The 27,263-nt window shown below is 46.1% G+C and overlaps 1 protein-coding gene across 1 annotated transcript; it reads right to left on the bottom strand.

The window, feature by feature from the left end:
• Positions 1 to 32: 32 nt before the first annotated feature.
• On the bottom strand, positions 33 to 24,699 carry Cep68 (centrosomal protein 68kDa). Its single transcript, XM_013022584.1, has 7 exons — positions 24,579 to 24,699; positions 14,248 to 14,601; positions 11,404 to 12,906; positions 9,465 to 9,587; positions 7,255 to 7,351; positions 1,716 to 1,889; positions 33 to 937 (listed from the first exon to the last, which is right to left on the bottom strand). The coding sequence occupies exons 2-6, from the start codon at positions 14,557 to 14,559 to the stop codon at positions 1,720 to 1,722; spliced, it is 2,205 nt and encodes a 734-aa protein (XP_012878038.1). The 5' UTR covers positions 14,560 to 14,601; positions 24,579 to 24,699; the 3' UTR covers positions 33 to 937; positions 1,716 to 1,719.
• Positions 24,700 to 27,263: the final 2,564 nt, after the last annotated feature.

The raw sequence follows: 27,263 nt of genomic DNA, 5'->3' as shown, positions 1-27,263 counted from the left end.
GCAGACTCTTCAATTACTATCAGTAACTGCTAGATGTATTTTTTTTAAATATATAATGGATACTTTAAATGGTTCATCTAATGTGATTTTTTTCCCTGACTTACGTTAGCTCTTGAGCAACAAAGAATTTCTTTTTTTTCTGTCATGAACCTATTCCTTTCTTTAACTTTGGGCAAGTTTTCCAAAGGAAAGTAGGAATGAAGGGATGAATCATCCCAGAGATTCCTTACACTAATTAGCCCCACAGACATACTAAAGCACAGTGGCAGGTCTCTTCCAACTCCCTGACTTTTTTCTTTTTTTTAGATATTATTTAAACACAAAGGTGAAAAACTAAATCCTGAAGATAGCAAAAGATGTTATGCCCAAAATATTCTTTAGGGGTTCTTTGATACGCTCCATCTCTTCTGCAGATTAAAGGTTATGTTCTCTTCTGATTGTTATGCTGTTCTATTCAAAGCAGAATTCACAAACCTGTCTCCCTTTCATAAAGACCTAAGGTTTCACTCTTAGGGCTTCCCTCCTCTCTTGGACTCCCTTCTATTCATTCCTGAGAATACCTAGTAAGGTGAACTTTCTTAGACCAGCCTTCAGTAAATGCTCTCAGCAAGTGGAATAGTTTAAGAACAATTGTCTCCAATTTTTTACAGAATAGAGGGGAAAGCAAGATCCTGTCTTATTAAATTTTATATATAAAAAACATAATAGCAAAGCCACATGCTTTTGGTAGAGAAGCACCAAAAGGAAAACCTTAGTTTGGGAAAGATTCATTATAAATAAAAATCATTCAATAGCCCTTGCTTCAGAGAAGAGAAAGGGATTTTTAAAGTTGACACATTAGTTTTCCCCTTGCCAATTATTATTGGCTCTTGCAAGGACTTCTTGAATGTTTTCTTCCCAAAGCCAATTTTTGGCTTTTTCACCTGAAAGTTTTCACCTGAAAGACAAAGAAGCATTTGTTGCAGAGGAAGAAATGGCAACAGCAATCAACACCCATTTTAGATCTACTTAAATTGTTTTAATGGAAACACAAGGATTCCTTGGTCTTGACAAACCTACAGTGAACTCTCACCTAGAAAATCTGAGTCAGACATTATAAACATTTTGCTGAAGGAGAAAGTACAGTATTATGGACTGGTGGTGGGCAGTGGCACTTCTATCCCTTAGTCCCTTTCCTGTCTTTGTGTTTGACTTTCTGAGGGTATAAGAAAAAAGCTGTGTGATATGTTAAGTCTCAAAGACGTTATCCGTATTTGTTCCCTGGCTCTTTGGGGAAGGAAGTGGTACAGGAAATGTGCAGAGAAGGGGGGGCAGGGAGAGTTGGCATTAACTGCATTTCTGCCATCATTTGTGCTGTCAGACATACAGAGAATAGCCAACAAGCTGGGTGAGGAGAGCCCGACGGACAGGAAACCTGATCACAGTCCCACACATGAAAGCACAAATAAAGTTTTGCTGCTAATTGTGGGTAGTGGTAGTAGAGGTGAAGAGGATGCAGTAGAAATGGGAGAGTGTGTTTGCAGAGGTAAAACCAAGTAATGAAGGTACCAAAGTGAGTTTTTATAATCAACCTTCCTGGCAATTTTCAGTAGTATGGGCAGTCCCTCTCCAGCTTCCCTTGGTTCAACATGCTTCTAAAAAGTAACTTACAGAAACAGAAGGCACTTTATGCCCTAATCACTGGAGGGCAGATGGTCTTGGGTTTCTCAACTTACCATGTTAAACCCCTTCACATGGCCGTTCCTTTGCTGCCACTGGCTTATTGTCAGGGATGAGAGTACATCCAGCCAGCATGTCCAGAGATGTTAAGATAGAGTCATAAAGGTGATCTGCATGGCTTTCCAGTTCATCAGACTGCTTTGAAATCCTCCCAAGGACATCCTTTAAAACTAAAAAAGTTATAAAAAGGTACAGCTTTCAGCTCAAAATTATGACTCTTGATTCCAGTATCACTTTTGTTTTAAGGGGCTAAAGTTGCACTAGAAAACCAATGTTACAAACTTCTTTTTTTTCTTTCTTTTTTTTTGCTGGTCCTGGAGCTTGAACTCAGGGCCTGGGCACTGTCCTTGAGTCCTCTCTGCTCAAGGCTAGCATTCCACCCCTTGAGCCACAGTGCGACTTCCAACCTTTTCTGTTTATGTGCTACTGAGAAATAGAAGCAGGACTTCATGCATGTTAGGCAAGCACTCTACCACTAAGCCACATTCCCACCCCCAAACTTGTTTTGATGACACTAGGATTTCAACTGATGGCGACTGCTTGAGTCATGCTCCCCGCTCTTTTGCTTGTTACTTTTTTTCCAAGTAGAATCTCAGAACTTTTTGCCTGGGGTCAGCCTTAAGACTGTGGTCCTCATACCTATATTTCCTATGTAGCTAGTTACCAACTTCTGATAAGGCTCTAAGAATAATCCATTGATTCCACTTTGGGATCACATAAATGATAGTAAGGTCATACCATAGTTGTCAGGTATTATCTGCCAGTATGAGATGAGATAGGGCACACTTAACTCCTGCTGTTAGGTGTAAGGCTCAAATTATGCTCAGAATCCCTGCCATCAGTTCGTAATGTCTGTAGGCTAGGGGAGCTGACATCACACAAGTGGTCTGGACCCCCTTCTGTGGGTTCTCTATGTCCACTAAAAATGATGTGAGAACAAGCTAAGAACCCTCCTATAGTACCAGAAAGTTCCTGTGAGTTAGAGCGCTCTTAGACAGCAGGCTTGCTTTTTTAAAGACTTGTTAAACTAACAAAGGCTGCCTTATTCCTGGTGCCTTTATCAGCTGTTTTAACACACTCCCTAGTTTCCTGCCACAGCTGCAACATCTGCCAACAAAAGAAGGGAAAGGGGAAGCTGTGGATCTGCAGATAATGCTGACTAGATGGGTGCGAGGAGAAGCATCACTGGGTTGTTGAGATCAGCCCCTAGGAAGCCACATCAGCTCCTAGTCATCAGGGCAAAGTTCTGTCCTGACAGCTCAAGAGAGCTGGCCTGGCAGAGGAATGGAGTCCAAGAACACAGTGAAGCTTTGCCATCCGGGAGGCTCGGCTAGGCTCTGCTCATCCTCTGGTGTTGTCAGGGAATTAAGTGGACCTTTTTCATTTGGACTTTGGCTATAGGGGCCAAGAAAAGAGGGACTTAGGAAGCAGAATGAAATACAACTGTTCACAGTGACTTTTGTGTTTTATATTCAAATATGTACATAGTCATCTGACCCATATAATAAGGATTTATAGTGCAAGACAGAACTGTTAGCCTGTACTGTGGGCCAACTGTGGTACAAAATGTGAAGAAACGTGGAGAAGGAGTTGGAGGGCAAATAGGCATGTCACATAGCATAGAACAAAGCAGCTCCGAAGAGCCTATGGAGTACATACTGGCTCTCCTCTTGTAGGACACTACTCCTGGGGGAACAAAGTGTGAAGTGTCAAGAGGAACTTATGATTTTTCCAACAACAGCTAAGTGTTCTGATGACTCCAGGCAGAAGACAGGAGAGGCCTCTGTACCTCTGAAAGCCTGTCTGGCCAGCACCCCGCCTCCCTCAATTCCTTTGAGCAGGGCAAAGTGTAATGTTATTATAGGTTAGGCTCTGAAAAGTATTACTGGATTCATTTTAAGGTCAAAATTGTAACTTTGAAGAGGCCGCCTATTATACGTGGCTTCTGAGCAAAGAGGGTTCTTGGATTTGAGCTCTTCCTTCTTGATACCAATAGCAGTGGGGAGCCAAAGGCTATGTGTGACAAATTCCCCACTCAGTGAGATAAGGGTAATAATAGTTACCTAAGCTGGGCCCTGGTGGCTCAATCTATAATCCTAGCTACTCAGGAGACTGAGATCTGAGGATTACAGTTCAAAGCTAGCCTGGGCAGGAAAGTCTGTGAGACTTTTTTTTTGTTGTTGTTGTTGGTTGTGGGGCTTCAACTCTGGGCCTGGGCGTTGTCCCTGAGCTCTTTAGCTCAAGGCTAGCACTCTATCACTTGAGCCACAGTGTCACTTCCAGTTTTCTGAGTGGTTTATTGGAGATACAATTGTCACGGCTGGGCCTGGCTTTGAACCGCGATCCTCAGATCTCAGTCTCCAGAGTAGCTAGGATAACAGGCTTGTTGAGCCACCAGTATCCTGCTGTCGGCGAGATTCTTATCTCCAACTAACCACCAGAAAACTGGAAGTGGTGCTGTGGCTCAAGTGATAATGTTTGCCTTCAGCTGAAGTGCTGAGGGGTAACACTCAGGCCCAGTGTTCAAGGCCCAGGACCGGCAAAAGAAAAAAGAAAAAGATTATTAATAGTTATATATTTCACAGAACTAGGATTAATGAAAAAAAAAGGCTGATATGCTAACTTCTTCAGCCAAATGCTAGTGCAGTTAACTAAGAGTTTAGCATACTGAATTTCTGTCCCAACATAAAACTTGAAAATCCTAGTGCAGAGAACCCGAGGAGGAAAACGAAGGCCTCTAGAGGGCAGCGGACTGTAAAAGGCATACATAATTCACATTAAGACAGTTACTCCCCTGCTAAAAATCCTTCATTGGTTGCTTTCAATCAAAACCCTCGTGTGGCCAGGTGCCAGTAGCTCACTGAACCACTCAAAAGCTGGGAGTGGTGCTATGGCTCAGGTGGTAGACACAGCCCAGGCCCCAAGTTCAAGCCCCACTACTGACCAAAGACCAAAAAAAAACACCCCTGTGTAAATATTCACAGCATCTTTCAGAGCACAACTGGCAATGTCTAGAAACTCTTAAACCCTTTGGGTTGTCACAAGGATGACTGTGGGGATATAAAGGTTTCTTACTGGTATCTAATGGGGCCATGGGTATAATCAAACTGCCATACATTTAACAAGAACTGCACATCCTTGTATGGCAGTGGTGCCTGGGCTGAAACATCTTGTTCCTTTTTCTTCTTCCTAGTACTTAACCCATGCACCACGGTTATGGAAAGCGCCTGCCTTTCAAGGCCTCCCCATATCATCACTTAGCAGTGCTTACACTGTTGGACAGCAGCATAATCCCACCTCATTCCGTAACTGAGGTATAATAGAACCCAGCTCCTTAAGCACTAGCTAAACCAACCTTACAGGACCTCAGGGGCTGCTGTTGGGCTGTTAAAGCTGTTCATTGCTTTTGCTTTAACCTTACCTTGTCATAGCATACCTTCCCCAATAGGAACCATGTTGAACATAGTCCTTTGGCACCGGGCACTTTAGTCATAGACTAGTTATTTTTCTTCTTAAATTGAGAATCCATCCTGCAAAATGGCCTGAGTTTGGTTTGTGTGCCATTGCTACCCTGTCCCCTTCAGTTTTACTTCATCAGGCCTTTTTTGATCAATACAATGCTTTTCTAAAATTCTGTCCCAAAGTAGAAACACAAAGCAGATAAACATATTTCAACCTGTGCAAAGACAGGGGTCCCCTGAGGGCTGTCTACTGAGTATCCCAGCCACAAATGAGGACTGCAGTCTTACTGCCAAGATTCCCACCACAACTGTCCAGGAAGAAAACAAGAGTTATTACAGGCATGGCTTGGTGACTAATGATAGGCTTAAATTTTTATGCTTGCAACTGTCCCATAGTAGATTATCCACTGGACTTGAGGAATGGGTTCAGGAGGAGACAATGTGGATTCCTAGTCTGCTGCTGAAAGTTAAAGATTAAGCTCTGGTTAGGTTCAAAACCATAGGTGTCCCCAGCTGGGCTGGGGACACACAGAGCTCTGGTAGAGAATGTGCCTAGTATGTACAGACCCCTGGGTTCAACCCCTAACACCCAAACACATAATACTGGAATAGGAGAAAGAACCCAGAAATCCACACATCTATGGTCAACTGACTTGACAAAGGCAGCATGAACATGCACTGGAGAAAAGAAAATCTTAAATAAATGGGGTTGAGAAAACTGGATCTTCAGTAGAAGAAAATGGGGAATGCTTCAGGACATTGCTCTCAACAAAAATACTTTCTATATGCAACAAAATCAGTGATTGACAAAATGGAAGTACTCAAATTGAAACTCCTGCACAGCAATGGAACAGCAGCAGCAAATGGGGGAAAATATAAACTGTTGATCCAAAAAAGGATTAAATCTGATGATATATAATAAATCCAAACAATGACAGAAAAAAACCAAAAAAGTCTGAATAAAAAAACAGGCAAACGATTTGAGCAGTTATTTCTCCAAAGAAGATACAAAACTGGCCAAGACATGGAAAAAATGTTTAATTTTAACCTTGAGGGAAATATGTATCAAAGTCAGACATTTCATTCCAGCTGCATGACTAATATGCAAAACATGAAAAATAAAGTCATAGTGAGGATGCAGAGAAAGGGAAACTCTTACACTGTTGGTGGGAATGTAAACAACTATATAGAAACAGAATGGAGGTTTCTTAAAAAAACTTAGAAAATATTATTGCTATTTGACCCAGCATCATTAGTAGATAGCCAAGGAAAGAGAAATGAATATGGTATTTGTACTCCTGTATTTATTGATAGCAAAGATATAGGAGCAATCTAGTTGTTTGATGATAAACAATGAAAATTTGACTATGAAGTATGGAATCCTGTCATTTGCAACATGGACAGAACTAAAAGACATGTTAAGTAAAATAAGTCAGGCAACGAAAAACATTCTATGTGTTGTTACACATGGAAGCTAAAAAGTTGATTTGACAGATGTGTGAGGGGTGATGAAAACGGAAGTTAATGGAGGAGTAACTTTTTTGTTTGTTTTTTTTGGTGTGGTGCTATGGATCAAACCTAGACCACTGAGTTATACTTAGCTCAACTTTTAATCTACAGCCCAGAAGGATATGATGATGGTAATAATTATTTGTATGTTTCCAAATACTGGTAGAAAGGACTGTGAAGAAGCCAGTACCTGTGGCTCACACCTGTAATCCTAGCTACTCAGGAGGCTGAGATCTGAGGATTGCAGTCTGAAGCCAGCCCAGGCAGGAAAGGCTATATGAGACTCTCCAATAAACTACTCAAAAAAAAAAAAGCCAAAGTGGCACTATGGCTCAAGTGGTAGAGTGCTAGCCTTGAGGACAAAGAGGCTCGGGAACAGTGCTGAGTTCAAGCCCCAGGACCACCAAAATAAAGGACCGTGAAGGTTCCCAACACCAAGTTTTTAAGCTAATTACTCTGGTCTGGTCATCACATGCTGTACACATTAAGATGCCACAGTGGACCCCCATACCATGTACAATTATGTTCCAATCAAAGTATATTAAAAAGCCTGTAGGCATCTCACCTGGGGTGTTATCCAACAGGCACTGAAGAAGAATTTCACCCTTCTGCAAGACATTCTCTGTCAAGGATTGATGTTCATCTACATCTTTTTTAAATTGCTTAAGATGTATCCAGGAAAAGAAAAGAAAACAGCGTCATTACTATTGTTTTGTAAATGTGAAGTAATGTGAAGGTTAGCTTATTCTTACAGAGGATACACATCAGATGATCCGTAGAACTCCTCAAATAGGGTATTGGTTTAACTTTGGCTGCTTTAAGCCTAGTGGAGTTTTTTTGGTTGTTGTTCAGTTTGACAACTGCCCTTTTCTCCAGCAGAGGCTGGCTTAGGAGCAGCCCAGCTTGGAGTTGAAAATTCCTTTCTATGCCCCACCTTTGGGGTTGTCCTTTACTCAGAGGTATGGATTGCCAAAATAAATTATACTCTAGTGGAACAGACCTGATAGGTGAAAACCACAAGTAATCTGCTCTTAAGAGTGGCCACAGGGGATGGGCAGACTTCAGTCTCTCATCTGTCCTTAGAAATTCCACCAAGCCCTGTAATAGATTGATTCTGTTCTTCCCTTTGCTCCTAAGAAGGGAGGGAACAGCTTAACATTTTGAGTTTGATTTTATGATTGGGTTTTACAGTTTTCCGGCATTCAGTCTTATTTTTATTTTCAGGTACTCTAGTTTAGATGCTACTTCAACTCCACCGTATATTCGAAAGAAGTTGCAGCTGAATCTGTTAGCTTACACTTGCTTATATCAGGTCTTGACCTAAGCAAGAGTCAGCAGCTCATACATATGCATGAACAGCATACCACTCTGTGAGGGGATGGTGTGTATTGCCACTGTCACATAGTTGTATTGGTGACATAGTTGTCACCAACTATGTCAGTGAGGTCTAGGCCTCACTGGATGTGCAGGAGCAACTCCTGTTCAGATGCTAACTCTAGCCACAAAGCAAGATGGCTGATTCTGGATGGCATGTATATTGAGTCACAGAAGAAGGTATAAAGGATGAAATGGAGAATCTGGAGTTAGTTTATTTGCATTTCCTATGCCAAGAAAAGCCACTGAAAAATCTTAACAGGGCAACTTCTGTTGTGTGGAATTGGCCCTTGGGCATGCAGAGACTGGTCCTGAACAGGGTGCATGTACACACAGGGTTTGCAGAGGACCCCCAACCGTCTTCCTCCCCTTCCTCAGACTCACACTGGGGGAGGAACTCACAGCAACCTCTCCAAAAAGAGCAAACAGCATTCCTACTAGGGAGGAGCAGTTGGCCTTCTGGCCCGAGCCCAAGATTTTTAATTGGTTCCAAAATGGGAAACATAGGCCCTCTTTTCAGGAAGGGTGTAGTCCAGGGAGACTTGGAGTGTGTGGGGGCAGAAAAAATACTGGCTCATACATGTAAATCACACTCTTTTCTGAAGACTGGATTTGGTTACAATGTAGAAATTCAAAAACACTGTCCTAGAAAACCCATTCCAAACTAGCATCAGGCCTAGACTCCAAAAACCCCTCTGCTCCTCAGAAAGAGGTTACAAAGACTTGCCCTGCCAGACTTTATAGAAGTCAGCCAAGGTTAATAACTATTTTCATGGGTACTAACTGCTTGACTTACTGTCCAATTCAATATACTGAATCTAGGATCAAGTTAACCCAAACCCATAAAAGAGGTGTTTAGAAAAACAATAACAGAATCTTCATGAAAAGGAGGTGAAAAATCCCAAACACAAACCCAAGCCTTTCCCTCACACAACAAAGCAAAATGATGTAAGGTTTTGGTTTAAATGTGGTCCATTGTATACCCTGGGAACAATTTCAGCTCAAATTGTCAAACACCAGCAGTATCCAACAGAACTTTTATTTGTATTGCTCAGTGTTTCAGTGGACAATGGGATAGCAACTCAGCACTGGACTGTAGTTAATGCATCTGAAAAGTTCTGGTCTTTAATTTTACTTAAGATATTCATAAGTAACTAGTGGCTCTATGATAATAACTCAGGTCTAAAATTATAAATCCTGAGACATTTGAAAAATTATAATGTAAATCACTAGTTTTGATTCGCTATATTAATTTAAAAAGGGCCTCTGATCAGATTTCAGGTAAAAACAATTGAACTACAACATTCTAGGAATCTGTTATTTGAGATTTTATTTTCCAGTTATTAATTTAGCCACCATTCTGTGAGTGAACAAACCAGAAGCCAGGACCATGTTAATTACCCGGTATAGCTGCAGAGAAGACTTGAGCTCGCTAAGACTGGACCTTGGTGGAGTTTCAAGGTCGGCAACATCTGGGACATTATACAGCCAGCAGATCAGCTCTTCAAGCTGACAGCAAAACATCTGAGGAGACAAATAAGATGTGGTATCACTGACCAAACTGCTGCTCATATTATCAGAAAGCTAAGAATACCAAAAGGATTCCAGCAGATATACTTTTCCAGAGTTTTCCCTCAGGGTAATACTAGTCTGTCTCACTCCTAACACATAATCCTTTAAAGCCAAGCCTCCCCCAACTAGGCTTTTCATTAAAGCCCCAGGTGGTTCCAACTCCCCTGAGCCCAATGAGGTACCCAAAATGACAAGTTTAGAACATTAGCCCCACGGGTGGAGTGGAGCTGGGAAGGAACACAAGAAACAAACCAGAAGAGGCAGACATGCCATGGAAACCAATTCTTGCATCACCAACATTGCCAACCATCAGGAAACATTAAACACAAAATAAATGACTAAAGCTGGGCACTGGTGGCTCACGCCTGTAATCCGAACTACTAAGGAGTCTGAGATCTGAGGATCCAGGCTCAAAGCCAGCCCGGGCAGGAAAGACTGTGAAACTATCAGAAAACTGGAAGTGGTGCTGTGGCTCAAGTGGTAGAGCACTAACCTTGAGCTGAAGAACTGAGGGACAGTGCTCAGCCCCAGAGTTCAAGCCCCATGACCAACAAACAAAACAAACAAAAAGACTAAATCAAGACTAATTTCAAAGTTGATAACAACTTTACTTCATCATGGTATTTGTATCTTTTATCATAAAAGAATGGTGTGTAATAATGTTGGTCACTTTTTTTTTTGCCACAGCGCCACTTCCGGCTTTTTTCTTTTTGCTTATGTGGTGCTGAGGAATCGAACCCAGGGCCTCTGGCATGCAAGGCAAGCGTTCTACCACTGAGCCACCTTCCCAGCCCCACAATGTCACTTCTTGACAAGCCAATGTCCTCTCTGAATGCTAAGAAAGTATTTCTTCAGTAGCATGGGGCCTTCAAGCCATCAGCCAGGCAACAGTGTGAATTCCTGCAGCTCAGAAGGAAGGTAGGACGATGGGACAGAGGTCAGGCACACTCCTAGGAGAACCCTCATTCAGTGTCAGGGATGATACAAAATCCTGACAACCAACGATTCCAATCTATACAACATCCCCAAGAGGCAGAGCTACACCTTAAATTAACAAATTCAATACATCAAGCCAAAATTCCAGAAGCAAACCCAATCTGGCAACTCAATTCCAGCCAATTTTATCTCTAGATAACTAACAGGTTGCCCACAAAAGATTTTTTGGTGGGTCAGAAAGTCTAGTGTTTTCATGCAAACTTTCCAGTTACATCACTGGCAAATGAAGTGCTGTAGTGGGGAGAGCCACTTTTAATAGCCCGGTGTTTCCCGAAGGCTTCTACACATACACTACCCTCAGGTGGGCAGTAGCCAGGACTAGTGGATAAAGCTCAGGCTCTACAGAATCCACCAGTGCTGACTGATGCTAGCTGAAGTAGTAAGTCACTTATGCTATCTTTTTCCTCCTAACAGAGTGGTGAGGACTAAGACAGGGAATAGCACAGTGCTCGACAGAACAAAAAGTGCTCAGTCAACATCAGCCAGTCAAACAGTGCTGAGAGCAGACTGTGGGAAGAAGAGGGGCAAAGTCTCTCCATTCTGAGTCTTTTTTTGGGGGGGTCCAGTCGTGGGGCCTGAACTCTGGGCATGGCACTGTCCCTCAGCTCTTCAGCTCAAGGCTAGTGCTCTACCACTTGAGCCACAGCGCCACTTCTGGCTTTATTCTTTTTGCTTATGTGGTGCTGAGGAATGGAACCCAGGGCCTCATGCATGCAAGGCAAGCGCTCTACCACTGAGCCACCTTCCCAGCCCCTCCATTCTGAGTCTTTACCTGCACACACTGCACAAGCGAGGCTTTCTCTTGCTCTTCAGATGTCCTGGGAAGCTGCCCTCCAACATCTGTGTCTGAGAATGGCCACCTGTCTGACATGGCCTGCAATGAGGCATGTGTCTTCAGCAGTCCAGAGGAGACTCTAAGGGCCTGGTTGCTCATTAGACTGCCCCTCCCTGTAGAGTCCTGGTTGTGGACAATGGAGCGCAAGACGCCGGGGTTCTGGCACTCAGGGATACCAGACCCTTGGAAGGCAGACCCATAGGGAAGCTGGCTTCGGCTGGAGTCTGATGCGGGGGAAGCAGGCCCACCACTGTCAGATACTTCTAGAGAACTCTGTCTCTTGGCAGCCCCAGTGGGCAGGGTTACCAAGGTGGGAAATGCACTTAAGTAGGAAACCAAACTAGAAACCTGTGTCAGCCTAGCAGGCAAGGCAAGATATTCATCATCACTCTCTACTTCCTCTTCTGACTTCCATCCAGACTCTTTGCAAGCAGGGTGGCGGACACTCTGACTGGCTCTCTTCTCCCTCTCTGGCTTGGATGAGGGCTGCCCTCTGTCTCTTGTGTTCAGCTGGGGAGAGCCCACCTCCAGGTGCTTGTCCATAGGTAGACAGTTCTTTGCACCTCTCAGAGCTGCAGCTCTGCTCTCCCACAGAGCATCCCTATTGCATGGGGTTCTAGGTGTTGATGCAAGCTGGTTCCAAGATGCCAGGCCCATGCTGTCTTGCTTCTGGGATATTCTAGAGGGCCACTGCTTAAGGCTTGACTCTCTGGGGCCAGAAAATGGCAGGGCAGGTGCCTCTGCTGCTAAGTAATTAGGGGAGGCATTAGTGGGTGACTTGAGGGTGCTTGCTGGCGAGACAGAGAAGCTGTCCAGGTCTACACCTGAGTCTTGTAGCACATGGCTGTCAAGTTGCTTTGGGAGCTGAGGCCCAGGCCTCAGTGGGTAAGTATAGTCCAGCAGGTCTTCGTATTCTTTATTTGGATTCCAAAGTGGGGAGTGGCGGTCAGGAGAAGGAGGCAGGGAATCTGGCAGTACACAGGCCCAGTACTCGGCCTGGAAGGAGAGGTGCCTCCTGCCCTGGCCAACAGCATCATTCCCAGAGGCTACAGGCTGTGACCACTGAAACTGAGACCCTGGCACCACTACAGAGGGGCCTCCCTGGGGCACAACCAGCTCCAGGGAGGCAACCTTGGCAAAGGAGCCACTTTGAGGATCCACCTTGTCTTGGTGACCTTGGAGACTGCTGCCTGTGGAGGAGGCAGAGACACTTCTGCTGGAGAAGTGAGGGGCGCTCGGGCTCGCCATGGACTTCCACCGTGACAGAGGAGGAAAACCTGAGAGGGGAGGCTGCTGGCTAAGGCCCAGCCCCCAGGGCAAATCAACTGGGGATGGATCTTCTTCGGTATCAGCATCATGTCCTGAGCAAAGAGCTGTGGTTTGGGGGACATTTACATTCTGAGGTAGCTCCTGAGAGACAGAAAGCTTGGTTTCCTCCACCTGCGATAATGAAAGGGAGAAAAGGAATTCAGGCAACAACATCCAAATCAACATCTCAAAACTTTTCCTAGTGGGCCCCAGTGTAATTCAGGGCAAGTCTCTTAACAAAACGCCTGGATCAGACAATGGCCAGCACTGAGACTCATCACACCCCTGAAGTCCCCCTCAAGGTAAGCCCCAGACTCCAGGACCTTCTTCTACAGATGGTTTGTAAGGGCACACAATTCAGATCTATAACACTGGGACTGAAGATAACCAACTCTCCACTGAGACAGGTAAAACCCTCAGTCACTGTTGCTAACAAGAGATACAGCGGGCCCCACCCTGCTTGGCTCAGATGCCAGTGCTAACCCAACAGAGGCAAAATGAGTCACTCACCTCAGTCTCTCCATTCTGAATTCTTAATCTATCCGAGACTGGCAGGGCGACAGAGTGATTAAGGAACCAGAGACCTGATGTTCCCTCCCAACTGCCACCCCCTCCAGGCCACATAGAATAGAAACAGCAACAGCACCACTTCTTTAGGACTGCATGATTTACTGAGCTCATCCAGCAAAGCATATTAAGAGCCAAACACCGGAAAACATGATACCAGTGTAAGCACACACACTTTGTTGAGGCAGCCCGCTTCTAGGCTGTCTGATTGGCTTCCAGCCTGGCCAAGTCTGACTCAGAGGTACCACAGCCCCCACACCCTTGCACTCATGCTCAGAGCTTCCACACAGGACGAGTACACAGGAGCCAAGGTCACAGGGACTAAAAGCAAAGTCATCTCTAGGAAAGGCCTTGAAAAGCAGAACACGATACAATGGGACAGATCATTCTGGTCATCTACAATTAGGAGTTGGAAAGATTCAGTGACTTGCCTATAGTCCCGGAACTTGTAGCAACCACTGCCTCATGTGACTCCCACTATGGGGAAGAGACTGCCCTGCATAGTGTATAGTCTAGAAGATCCAGGAAATTCTCCATAGCCAGAGACAGTGCTCTGCTACGGGGCTGCAAGGTCAAGTTTCAGAGTCTTCACAAGCCTACAGCCCCCCTCCTTTCCCAAGTCTCCTCAGAAGTCACCAAAGCCTTTAGATCACCAAGTCAGAAGTGGGATGGTGCTTCCCTTGTAGAGAGTCTAGCCTTTTGGACCATGGTCTCCTGAAGAACAGGAGATACCATAGACAGACTCCCTCCCCCCTCAACCCCAACTGACCCCAAGGCACAACTTTCTCAATTCCCCACCCTGCATAGTGGCTGGGGAAGGATGTAAGATGGTGAGGAAATGCTAGCACACACACACTCAAAGGATGGCAGTGGTCGACCATAGTCCCCAACTGCCGTAGTACCTACCTGGCTTCCCACAGAGGGTAAAAGGTCTCCAGTCCCCATGCTGCCAGGAGGAAGCAGGCTGCCAAGGGAAGGCTTATACCTGTTCACCACTGGCTCTCTGTTGGCCTGTGGCAGGTAAGTTCCAGGGACACTGCCAGCCTCAGCTCCCCATTCAGAGGAGGCAGGCCCTCCACCAGCTTCCAGGTGTGGGAGCCGCTCTGGCTGAGGGCCTTGGGGTGGCAGCTCTCGCTCCCTGCAGCTCAGCCTCCCATAAGACTGGGCCTTCGTGTCCACAGATGCCTCCACCTCTGTGTCTTCTTCACCTAGTGCCATTGGGCTGTCCTTAGGTCAGGGCTTGCTTAAACCTTCAGCTCCCTACAGGAGAAGAGAAAAACATAGACTTTTAACATCTGTTTCCAAGTAACCTTATTGATGAAAGCAAGTATTTATGGCCAAATAAAAACTTAGAAAAGGGGCTGGGAAGGTGGCTCAGTGGTAGAGTGCTTGCCTTGCATGCATGAGGCTCTGGGTTCGATTCCTCAGCACCACATAAGCAGAAAAAGTCAGAAGTGGTGCTGTGGTTCAAGTGGTAGAGCGCTTGCCTTGAGCTCAAGAGCTGAGGGACAGCGCCCAGAGCCAGAGTTCAGGCCCCACAACTGACAAAAAAAAAAAAAAGTTAACAATAAAAATTTAGAAAAGGTGATTATTTGGCCTCCTTAGCCTGAACCCTTCCAAAAGGGGATGTGTGCCATTTTGTCCTCTGCTTTTCTAGTGGCGTACCATCCCACAATAGGGTTAGTATAGGTGTGACCTCAAAGGCTTGGTTTACTTGCCACACAATAGAAGCCAATAGGTGGAGAGACAAAGCAGTAGTAGATATCGTCTGAGCACCTAGCTGATCAGAAGATGGAGGGCGGTCTGGTCCTAAAAAGCTATCTTGCCAGGCTGACTTGGGGCCCATTCATATAGGAAATGGGTGATCTCAGACTGGTGGGCAACTTACAGATGAATTGATCCTAATCACCAAGTCATGAAACGCTTTTCAGTTCTGTAATCTCAGAACAAATACCAGTATTTCCTCCTGCTCTTCCTCTGTCGGCCCCCTGCAGCTTCTGACATTACTTAATGGAAAACCCTCATGGCAAGGAAAGAAAGCATATTGCATATTTCATATGGTTACTGTGGAAAGCCAAGGTTAAGTAAGGTAAAATAGGAAGTCAGCTGCCTCAACACTCATCCTTCACAGGTCTAATTCAGAGCCAAGCTTGGGTCCTGCTTCATGTAGTCCCAGGGACCCAAGCTCAGTAGGGAAGAGATCCATCTGGATTCTCCCTGTGAGCAGCCCTGTAGTGGTTCTGTTGTCACAACAGCCTGATGGCAAATGGCTAGAACCTGGCCTCTCTCCTTCCTGCTCTAGAGGATAGCAAGTCAGGACATGCCTGTGCCTCCAATAGGCCTAAGAAGTGTTTTTCTCACAATGCTTGAGTCTGCCTGGCAGAGGAGGCAGATCCTTTCAGAACACTGAACCATAAGTAGGCTGTGAACTGGGTGGTCTCATTCCAAGCATGGTTAGTGACTCAAGAGAAATCAGTGCCCTTCTTCGCGCTAGCTTGGCTTATGTTACCAATGGTAGCTGAGGGAAGCCATGGAAAGGGCTATGAAAAGCCAGGTGGATTTCACAAGAGTAAGTTCATAGGAGAGAAGGGGAGAAAGCTGCACAGGCACAGAGTACAGGGCAAATATGCAAAGGAGGAAAAGAAGAGCTGTATCTGTGAGTAGGAAGAGCTCCAGGACAACAGAGGGAGGCCATCTTTGGCATAATCAGTTAGCCAAGGCTGCTGTAGAGGCACTGAAGGAAGGAAAGCTAGGCCAAGAAACAGGAGGAAAACCAGCTTAGAGGACTTAGAAGGGAATGTGAGGAGCTGTGAGCACCCAAGATGTCAGCAGCCACCTACAGTATCGCTGGGCCAACCTCAAAGCTCAGACTTGCACAGAAATAGCTTCATTTCTTCAGAGAACAGAGGAGAGGCATAGAAAAGGAGGCAGTGGGGGAACCTGTCAGGGAGGGGGTGGTATTGCAGGCTTATCCTGCTTCCTGCTCAGCTTTAATTCCAGGAAATGCAATCTGATGGGCTCAGCCTACGCTGAGACCACTCCTTAGCAAATGCATGAGTCCTACCCTGCCTGGCCAGGGCACAATCAAAAGTGACCTAGTTCCTAATTTAAAGCATGCACTGTACATGTATCCTCATTTCACTCTCACCATTCTCACAACCACACGTGCAGGAGCTGGTTGGGGGAGGGGGGAATACACACACACACACACACACACACACACACACACACACACACACACACGGGGGGAGTGTGTCGGCTGTGGGGCTTGAATTCTGGGCCTGGGTGCTGGCCCTGAGCATTTCAGCTCAAGGTGAACGCTCTACCACTTGAGCCACAGTGCTATTTCTGTTTTTCTGGTGGTTAATAGAGTCTCACAGACTTTCCTGCCCAGGCTATCTTTGAACTGTGATCCTCAGATCTCAGCCTCCCGAGTAGCTAGGATTACAGAAGTGAGCCACTGGCGCCCAGCCAGAAAATAATTTTTTGATAGTTAATTCATGGCTCAGGTTTAAAACAAATTTGTAGACTCAAGTCTCCCTCTGTCCTAGTCTCATTCTTCCATAAAGTAAGCTGGTATGGGCAGAACACTCCTGACAATGTCTGGCACTACAGTACCCAGTGCCAGCTGTTAGTGTTGTGGGGGCATTGCCACAATCAGTGTGAACAGGTTATCTTACAAGCATGGAACAAAGAAGCCATATAGAAGGGGAAACAGCAACAAGCTTTTCACGTAAATCCGGCAATATATATACTACTAGATATTGCCACAAGCACATGTAAGCAGTATTAGTTTCTGCTGTCTTAAGATGAAACATGAGTATTTCATCTTCAAACCACCTTTTACTTAAAGGTGGCCAACAGTGCAGGACATGCTGTTCAAAACCTTTTTTATTGTTTTTGGTGGTAGTGGGGTTTGAACTCAAGGCCTTGTACTTGCTAGGCAAGCACTCTTATCACTTGAGTCATACCTCTAGGCACCCTCCCTCCCCTCCCCCCCGGCTTTTTTTGTCCATTGTGGGGCTTGAACTTTGGGCCTGGGTGCCATCCCTGAGCTCTTCAGCTCAAGGCGAGCACTCTAACACTTCAGCCACAGTGCCACTTCCAGTTTTCTGGTGGTTAATTGGAGATGAGTCTCCCAGACTTTCCTGTCCAGGCTGGCTTTTTTTTTTTTTTTTTGTCGGTCCTGGGGCTTGAACTCTGGGTTTGGGCACTGTCCTTGTGCTCTTCAGCTAAAGGCGAGTGCTCTACCGCTTGCGCCACAGCACCACTTCTGGTTTTCTAGAGGTTTATTGGAGATAAGAGTCTCATGAACTTTCCTGCGCGGGCTGGCTTTTAACCGCGATCCTCAGATCTCAGCCTCCTAAGTAGCTAGGATTATACTGATGCCCAGCTTCCAGGTGGCTTTGAACTGCAAACCTCAGATCTCAGCCTCCTGAATAGCTATGATTATGGACGTGAGACACTGGTGCTCCACTCTAGCCCCATTTTATATCTAGTCACCTCCTACTTTTTAGAACTCCAGCTTTAGTGTTGTTCCTCCCTCATCACTACCCCCCCCTCCCCCAGCAATGTTGACAACATGTCTTGTCTAGCACCAGCCTCAGACCATCATCTTCCTGCCTGTGTCTCTAGCATAGCGCAGACTATAGTTGTGTGCCCCACATCTGACTAGTGTATTCTTTTTTGTTGCTGCTCAGTGATACAAGGAGGCACTCAGTTTCACTGTACTAATCCTGTGTTAATGGGTATCTGAAGTACTTCCAACCTTTTGCAATGATACCTAATAGTATGATGATTAGTTGCATATGTGTTAGATATCCACAGCATAATCAGCCAGAACTCATGCAGCCAGTGGCCTCTGGATGCTATCAGTGTGCATTTGCACCCCAGAGGCAGGGCCACTTACCCTCGCTTCAGAAGGAAACCCTACGTTGGGAATCAAGTCCAGGCTGATTCCAGCACCCACGCTCTTTATGAACCAACTAGGGACCAAGTGACAATAGAGAAAAACACACAAAGTAAAAGAGAAAGAAGACTGGTGAAGAGACAAACAAGATTGACTATGTCCTGCTGACACAGATTTTCATGGAGTCACATCATCACCTAGTGGCCCCTTTAAGAAACTGCACATGGAGACATTACTGGTGAGCTGTGGGTCCAAGCTGGAGAAATTAGGGTGAAGGCTAAATCTATTACCTACCAAGTCCCAATTATGACTTTCTACTCTGCTTCTAAAAACTCAGTAGAGCCAGAGCTGCCCTGTCCTGCTAATCAGTAGATGGCTGGAATAAGATGAAACTGGGCAAGTGGTTGCATGTATGCAAATCATTTAATAAAGCTTTTTTGTTTCTGGACCTTATTTATTCAAAAAGCAGGTATCCACCCACTTATCCAGGTGTAAACTGTTCAGAAGACACTTCCAAGGTCTAATCTGAATGAGATTAACAGTGTATGAAGCTCTGAAGAGTCATGGAAGTGCACTTCTAAAGAGAGAATATGGTAGTTCTCCCAGTCTGGAAAAGGAGGCTTTTGACAATTTTACTTTTAACCTGCTTTATAAACTGTGTTTTACACCCTGCATGATACAGTTTATGCATGGAAACTAAGGTAGATACAGGTGAAAAAATAAATCCAAGTCTTTGCCAATGTCTTCTAAACTATATGTAACATGCTACTAAATCAACAGAAGGAAGAAATGAAGGATAGAGATGATCCAGGAAAAAATCCTTGGAGCAGCAACTGTTAACCAAGTCCACCTGTGTATGATTCTAGACCTTTCACACCATTCCTCTAGCCCTCTGGGAACAGGATGCAGTTGAGTGCTTTGTATAGATCCTCCCATGAGAGGAATGACAGCCCATTCAGAGCAGCCCATCTGACTGCACACAGATGAACACAGTCAACTGTGCTGGACCAGTACTGCCTCCTATGTCATCTGTTCTAACGCATCTTCTGATGTGGGCTTCAGTGTTCTCAGGTCACACCTTCCAGGGTTCCTGGACACTAGCAGCTCTACAATGGGGCAGAGGCCTCAGAAGAGTACCAGGAAGTTAAACTGACAGAAGACATCGGAAAATAGACACTGAACAATGAATCCCACTTTGCTGCACATACAAGAAATGTCCTGTTGTTGTCCAAACCAAGTGAGTCCATACACACTTCAGGATAAACCAGGGACCATCTGGGCTTGCTGTTAAATTTCTCCACTAGTTCCCAAGACCTGAAGAGGCTGTGTGACCCACCAGATATAATTAGGAGAGATAGAAGCCTGGCTTACTCTTGCCCCACAGGAAAAATATACTCAGCAGCAGGTATGTGGTAACTTCACTGGACATTCGCCCCTTCTCTATCCACAGTATCAGCCTTGGGCAGCACTGCTTGGCACAGCTGTCTAGCTTCTGCCGACTCACTCCTGGCTAGAGTGGAGGAAGGAGGACTGGGAATTTGGGGAGGAGCGTTAGTCCATTCGTGACTAAAGCATTCAAATGATGAAGAATGGATTAAGGAGTAACTGTCCTCTGTGCAGTCAGTGACTCCTGGGATTCTTTACTCATGGGATCATCTTATTCATCTCAACTGTGCCTCACAGGTTCCAGTCCAGCAAGGGCTGCCCCTCCACGCAAGCTTACAGAGGGCCACCTGTGCTGGTGAAGATGTCACATGTTCCACCGAGTAGGCGCTACCATTTTTGTGACCAAACTGTGGCTCTTGTCTTCACAGGAGCCTCAGGTATCCAGATAAATGCCATGAATACACAGCGGCAGAAAGTAGTAAGGCAGACAAAGCGGCTCTGTATGCTGCTCATCCCTCACGAGCACAAACACGGAAGCCAGGCTAGAAAATAGAGGAGACAGTGGCATTCAGCAGTGCAGGTTGCTGCACGTTTCTAGGGGCACTAGATTTGTGGGAAAAAGAATTTTCATGTTAGAGGCCAGACCAGATGTGGCTGCAGAATGTTCCTGGAGCCCCAGGACTGGAGCCTCCAGATTGGCTTAAAATCCTTTCCTGCAGATGAAATCAAAGCACAGAAAAGGAAACAGGTGCAAAGCTACTTCCTGAGGCTTGGAAATGAACCAAAGCCTAGTGTGCCCCCTGCCCGCCCCTTGGGCTGCTTCTTTAAAATTTTTATAAAGTCTATAGAATGAAGGAGCACCCCTCCTGCCCCCAGGCCACGGGCTCCTGTGAAACCCCCACTCCCACCCCAACAGTGTCACCCTATTGTCAAGGGTCTGCACACAGCTTCGGGACATACATCAACCACATCTTTGAGGAGCTGGACTGAGTTCCCAGCCACCCCTCTGCCCGACAGCCTACAGGCTGTCCCCGGCCAACAAAGCACAAAGGCCAGGATGCTGAGGATCAAACACGGTTTTAGTGTTTTGTTTTTAAAGTTTTCCCACCAAACAGCAAAGCTAAAAGTAGCTTTCCTATAACACAAAGCTGTATGGAGACCACAGGGTCATAGCTCCTAGGCAGTGCTTCAACTGGACTGAAGGTTCTCTGGGAGGCTATCAGAATACACATGACACATGCAAGGACAGCTAAGAATCTTATGGTTTGCCACTAGATAATATTAAAAATGCACTTATAGTACATAGCACCATTTTTGGAGAACCTATGGGGGATAATTCTCCAGTCTCCTTAACCAAAACAGCTGTTTCTACTGAGCAGCTAGTTTGTTTTTTTTTTTTGGTCCAGTCGTGGGGCCTGAACTCTGGGCCTGGGCGCTGTCCCTCAGCTCTTCAGCTCAAGGCTCTACCACTTGAGCCACAGCGCCACTTCCGGCTTTTTTCTTTTTGCTTATGTGGTGCTGAGGAATTGAACCCAGGGCCTCAGGCATGCAAGGCATGAGCCACCTTCCCAGCCCATGAGCAGCTAGTTTTTACTTTAAATATAGTAACCGAACTAATACAAATTTTTCCTCTTGGTTCCATGGTGGTATACATCTATAATTCTAGCACTTGAGAGATTAGGATTCAGAATTTGAGGCTAGCCTGGGAAACTTAGTATTTAAATACTATAAGAAAACAATGGAGATGTAGCTCAGTAGTACAGTACATGTTTATCATGCACAAGGCCCTAGGTTTAATCCCCGTACCAAAAATAAATGATATAATAAGCCTATTTATCATTACTTTAAAAAATTAAATGTAGAAGGAATCTATCACATTTAATGGGGTGTAGTGTGACTCTAGAAATGCAAGACAAAACCAATATCTTTAAAGAAACAGACAAAAGAAAATGTAGATGTTTTGCTAAGTACTTGATTTATTCAAAAGTGTGATCTAAGCCACGCTGGTGCCGCATGTCTCTAATTGGCACACTCAGATGATTACTAGCTTGAGGCCAGTAACTGAGTCTAATAACTGAGAAAAGGAAATAAAGTGTGATCTAACAGCACCACAGCACTTCAGAACCTGTTGAGGATGCAGACTTTGATACACCCAGAGCCTTGGAATCTGAACCTGCAATCTTAGCCATATCGTATTTCTGGATGACTGGCCGGAGTTTCAGAAACTACCTGATTGGAGGGCTTGGGGCAAGGCTCAAGCAGTAGAGCACTTGCCTAACAAGTACATGGCCTTGAGTTCAAACCCCAAACTATCAAAATAACAATTACAATAACACAAATACCTGGTAAGTGGAACTGTTTCAGCACAACTATGACAAATTTATAACTATTCACTGACCACTTGTCACTACAGGCACACAAGGGAAGTTATTGCTTTTACAAGATACCTGAAAAAGCTTGCACCTTGTGAGGCTTGGTGTATTTGGTAGCCATTTTAAATGGCTAATTGCAAAATGTCACAGCTGGAAGGGAATCCCCAAAATAACAGTATTCCATTGAAAGGACTCAAGATTCATTCTGGCAGTGTTAAAAACTGAATGGGATCCCTGAATTTCTCCTGTGGCTTACTAGTGAAGAGAGGGAAAGGAAATTGTTTTGGAGATTTCACATAATATAAAGAGAGGCAGACATGTCAAGGGGGCTTACAGCTGGAAGGAAATACATGCTTCTCCCTATTTCCTGTAACCAGAAGTAGCACAAGTACACCAAGGCACTGAGGCTGCATCCCCAGGTCTTACATCTAACAGGCAGCTCTAAAGCCAACACTTTTCACAAGTCTGTGAGTGACTTTAAAGATAGGAGACAGTTTCTCCATGAGAATAGATTCAGTTACATAAAGAAAAGAGCCAAAGTTTACTGCCACAAGCTCAGCTTTTCTCTAAAGTTTTTTTTTTTTCTCCTGCCTCCCAAAGACTTCTTGTCAGACACAACCAGGCCCCATCAGTTTCTCTCCTCTGCTGTTACACGATCATTCAAGTAACTGATCACAATAAGAGTACATAAAGCATGATGCTTCAAGTTCAAGTGTGGTAGTGTACAACTGAAATCCCAGCACTTAGACTGGACTACATAGAGAGACCTTGTCTCAAACAACAACAACAACAACAAAACCGCCCATATAAAATCCCACTGTAAAACTTGGACAAATTGTTCTGTGTCACTAATTGGTGGTAAAACTAGTAGCATGAATGAATCTTTTTACTGGGAGGAGACAAATCAGAAAATGTTTCAGAAATCAGAGAGGTATCGTTTTCTTTTTTAAAGCAGGGAACAGGTACAGCCCCAAAGTCAAAAGACCCTGAAAGGTGAAACACTATCCAGATATTTAAAGCTTTTCAAGTATCTGACTATTTTTATCCCCGGCTTTATTTATTTATTTTTGCCAGTTCTGGAGCTTGAACTCAGGGTCTGGGCACTGTCCCTGAGCTGTTCTGCTTGAGGCTAGAGTGCTACCATTTGAGCCACAGCTCCACTTCCAGCTTTTTTGTTGATTAATTAGATAACAGAGTCTCCCCAATTTTCTTTTCCAGGCTGGCTTCAAACTACAATCCTTAGATTTCAGCTTCCTAAATAGCTAGATTACAGGCATGAGGGTGGTGTGTGGCTATCCAGGACATTTTATACCAGTATCTTATAAAATTCCTCCTAACCAATAAAATAGGCTCTATCACTATTCTCCTTCTCCCTTTTTTTGTGGTGCTGGAGGCTGAAGCCAGGCCATTTTACAAATGTGACAACCGAGGTACAGGTAAGTAACAACCATTTACAGATGTGGCACAGGTCACATCTGATTGGGCTCAGCCTGATCTCAGCTGCCTCTTTAAACTATAAGAACAAGCCCAACAAGTTAAAAGGCATAAAAGCTCTTCATTTGCCAAGCTTTTGGTTACACTGGTGTTTTTGTTTTCTTTTGGCTTCCTTCCCTCCCAAAGCCTTCCACCAACTAGGGGTTGGGGAAGCCACACAGCTGGATGGATAAAAACTGAGACTACAAAAGGCAGCCCACAGGTGGGGCACTGATGATCAGTTATGGGGTGGGGAAAAACTTTTTTAAAAACACTTTCCAGAACACAGGAAACTTAAGTGATGCTCTTTAATAGACTGAATTGACCCAGATGGCGGGAAGGGGAATGGAGCTGGCAAAGAGGTGAAAAGCGAGGGCTTGTGTTTTATTCCAACCAAATCCAAGGCAAACGAACCCAATATCCTCTGTCGAGGTTTGAGGGGTGTTGGGGTGCAGTGCATTCCCAGGGGGGTCCAATCGGCCCGGGGAAGGGCAAGTTTCCGCCTTTTTTTTTTTTTAAATCACAAATACCCTGAACCCAATCTAGTCATCCTGAAGGGCCTCATCGGGTTCTGAGCACGCGCCTCAGGGCTGAGAAGGCACGGAGAGCAATGACAGTTGGAAATGGTAGGAAAAAGAAGGGAAAAAAAAGTGAGACATTTTGCTTTCCTTTCTTCGAGGCGTCCGTGGTGCCCAGAAGGCGTCATTCGCCGCGTTTTCCAGGGAGATTTTTCACCCCGATCGGAGGGCGGGCCAACAGCACACACCCGGCCGAGGCCGCGAGGGGCCCGAACCCCCGGTCCCGCGGGGGGCCGCGCGCAGCGCGCCTGCGCGGCTGCCAGACGCCTGAACACGCGCTCGCTCCGCAGGCCCCCGCGGGTCGTTCCCGGCCCGTCCCCGGCACACACAGCCCACGCCGAGGCTCCGTCACGCAGGCAAGATGGAGGCCCGCAGGGAGCCTCCTTTGTGCCCTCCCGTCCCCGGGCCTCACGGACCGTCCCGGAGCAGCCGCGGGGCAGAAGGGGCCCGAGCCGTGCGCGTGGGAGCGGTCAGGGCCCCAGCGCCCCGACACACACGCGCGGGTCGCTTTCTACCTACCCCACCTCGAGACTCCGCGGGTCCGGAGCGACCCCAGCAGCCCCATGCGGCGGGCCAAGTCGGGGGCGGCGCGGGGGTCGGGGGGAATGAAGGGGAAGAAGTCCCGGAGTACAAACGCCGACCTCCCGCCGGCGCCCAGAATGCGTGGGGCGGGGTCGGGCTGCGACCACGCCTTTGACCCGCCCTTCTCCCGCCTCCCGCGCCGGCGAACCTCAGTAGCCAATCCCAGCTCTCAGCGAGGAAGATCCACCAATAGATAGCCAGTTTCTGCGAGGAATCCCCCGCCTCCTTGCGTCGTTCTGACCTATGAGAGGCCGCGTCTTCCCAGTCCTCGGCCTTCGGTGCTCGAGGCTCTAGCTCCCAGTCGTGCGAGGAGTTGGGGCGTGGGAGGGCGCGTCCTCCCGGCGCTGGCGCGGGCCCGGCGCGGGGACGGCTGGCGAGTCGCGTGTTCCCTCACTGACGTTGCACCGAGGCTCGCTGAGGTGGTGCAGCTGGTGCTGCGTGTGTGCGCACCGCCTGGCGGAGGTGACGGGTCGGAGCCGGTGCGCCGCTGGACGAGCTCCCCAGCCTGGGGATTGGGACTGCCGGAGAGGGCGGGCCGGACTCCGGCGGGCTCCGGTAGGGATGGAGAGTTGTGGATGAGAGAACCGGGAGCCGCGCAGCTCTCGGTCGCGGGTTCTGAGGGGAAGTCGGAGCCGCGAAGCCCATCTGTCTCCTGCCCTTCCGCGGCCGGTGTGCGCGGGGAGGTCGGAGCCTCTTCTCTCCGTTTTCCCGGTCACTTCCGGCAGTCTCGCCTCCAGACCGTGACCCCCCCTCCCCCTCCTCACACCTGCTGTGAGCTGGGGTCAGACACCAGGCTGAGTCTCACCACAGCGGGGCACGCTTGTGTCTGCCCAGTGTCGGTAACTTCACAAGCGGTGTCGGTTTTGTGGCCCTGAATTTGCCACGTTCTAATTGTTGCTTGATAGTCGTGAGCCGATAGGCAAACACGTTTAGTCCGTTAAGAAATAACTGAGGGTACTAGAGTTTGAACTCAGGGCCTCACACTTAGTAGGCGGGCTTGAGCCACGCCTCCAGCCTGGCTTTTTGCTGCTTATTTTGGACATAAGAGTTTATAGCTTTACTGCTGGATCCTTCACATCCCAGACTCCTGAGTAGCTAGGGTTATAGACATGAGCTACCTGGCCCAGCTTAGTGTGTGTGTGTGTGTGTGTGTGTGTGTGTGTGTGTGTCAGAGACAGAGAGACAGACAGACAGACAGCCCTCAGTGGGGTTTTAATTCCTGGATTTGTGATGTCCCTGAGCCTTTTTGCTCAAGCCCAGCACTCTTACCTCTCGAGCCACATCTCCACTTCCATTTTTTTGCTGGCTAATTGAAGCTGATTTCTCTCAGGACTGTCCTGCCTCTGCTGGCCTGCCCTGACTGGTTACGAACTGTGATCCTCAGTTCTCAGCCTCCTGGGTAGCTAGAATTACAGGTGGAAGCCACTGGTGTTTGGCTTTTATTCTATTTTTAATCACTAGTATTAATATAGAAAGGGGTAAAATAGCTCTGTTGGACTCAGAAAGACTTGCTGAAGGCAAGCACAGAGAACTGATAGAGATGCAAAGATATGGTAGGAAGAATGAAATGTATACAGAGGAAACTGATTGGGAGTATGAGGTGAAAATGAGGTGCCCAGGTTTTGCTGTCTTGTGGTCTTTAGCTCAGAGGCACAGTTCTGGAGTTAGGAAGTAAGGCTGCTGGAAGATCATACAAATATACTGTGAGGTCAAAGAGATTTCCACAGGCAAGGAAGAGAATAAAGCTAGAAAAGTCAAGGGCAGTTCCTGTAAGGTTTATTCAATCATTTTCATGAGAACTTAGGGAATTTTTATTTGCAACTAACTGAATTGGATTTGCTAAGCGTATGGTATCAGATTTTGTAAGTTTGTGTGTATGTACAACGCTCAGACTTCTGGTTTAACATTCACATTTTTTTCAACTTGCAGTATCTATTTTTTAATTAACTAATTTATTTATGTCAGACATGGGGCTTGAACTCTGGGCCTGGGCACTATCCCTCAGCTCTTCAAGGCGAGCACTCTACCACTGAGCCACAGTGCCACTTCTAGTTTTCTTAGTGGTTTATGGGAGATAAGAGTCTCATGGACTTTCCTGCTGGCTTTGAACCATGATCCTCAGATCTCAGCCTCTTGAGTAGCTAGCATTACAGGCGTCAGCCGCCGATGTCTGGCTTTTAAAATGTTTTTTTTTAATTTTTAAATTGTTATTATAAAGGTGATGTACAGAGGAATTACAGTTACATAATTCAGGCAAAGTGTACATTTCTTTTTGGACAATGTCACCTTTTCTCTCCCAAGTTCATTTTTTATTTCATTATTGAGATTAAATGATTACATAAATTTCACAGTATTGTGAGATAATGATACTTACCTGGTCTCACACACACATTTTAACCTTCACTAGGCGAATTGTCATTATCATGGTCTATAAAGCTATGAACTCTACAAACTTTGACAATACACAATTTTTTGCCAAATTGAGTGATATATATATTTTTTCCCTTTTGCTTAGCGTAAACTGTTCCCTTTTTTCCACTCATTCCCTCCTTCCCATCGCTGCTTTTGAGTTGCTTAGTTCATCAATGTGCATTGCAGCTGATGGGCTAACATTCACGTTCT

Source organism: Dipodomys ordii, unplaced genomic scaffold (genome assembly GCF_000151885.1).
Source record: "Dipodomys ordii isolate 6190 unplaced genomic scaffold, Dord_2.0 Scaffold63, whole genome shotgun sequence".
NCBI lineage: Eukaryota > Metazoa > Chordata > Mammalia > Rodentia > Heteromyidae > Dipodomys > Dipodomys ordii.
The sequence above is the reverse complement of the archived record's forward strand: the minus strand, read 5'-3'. Positions and strand labels throughout refer to the sequence as shown.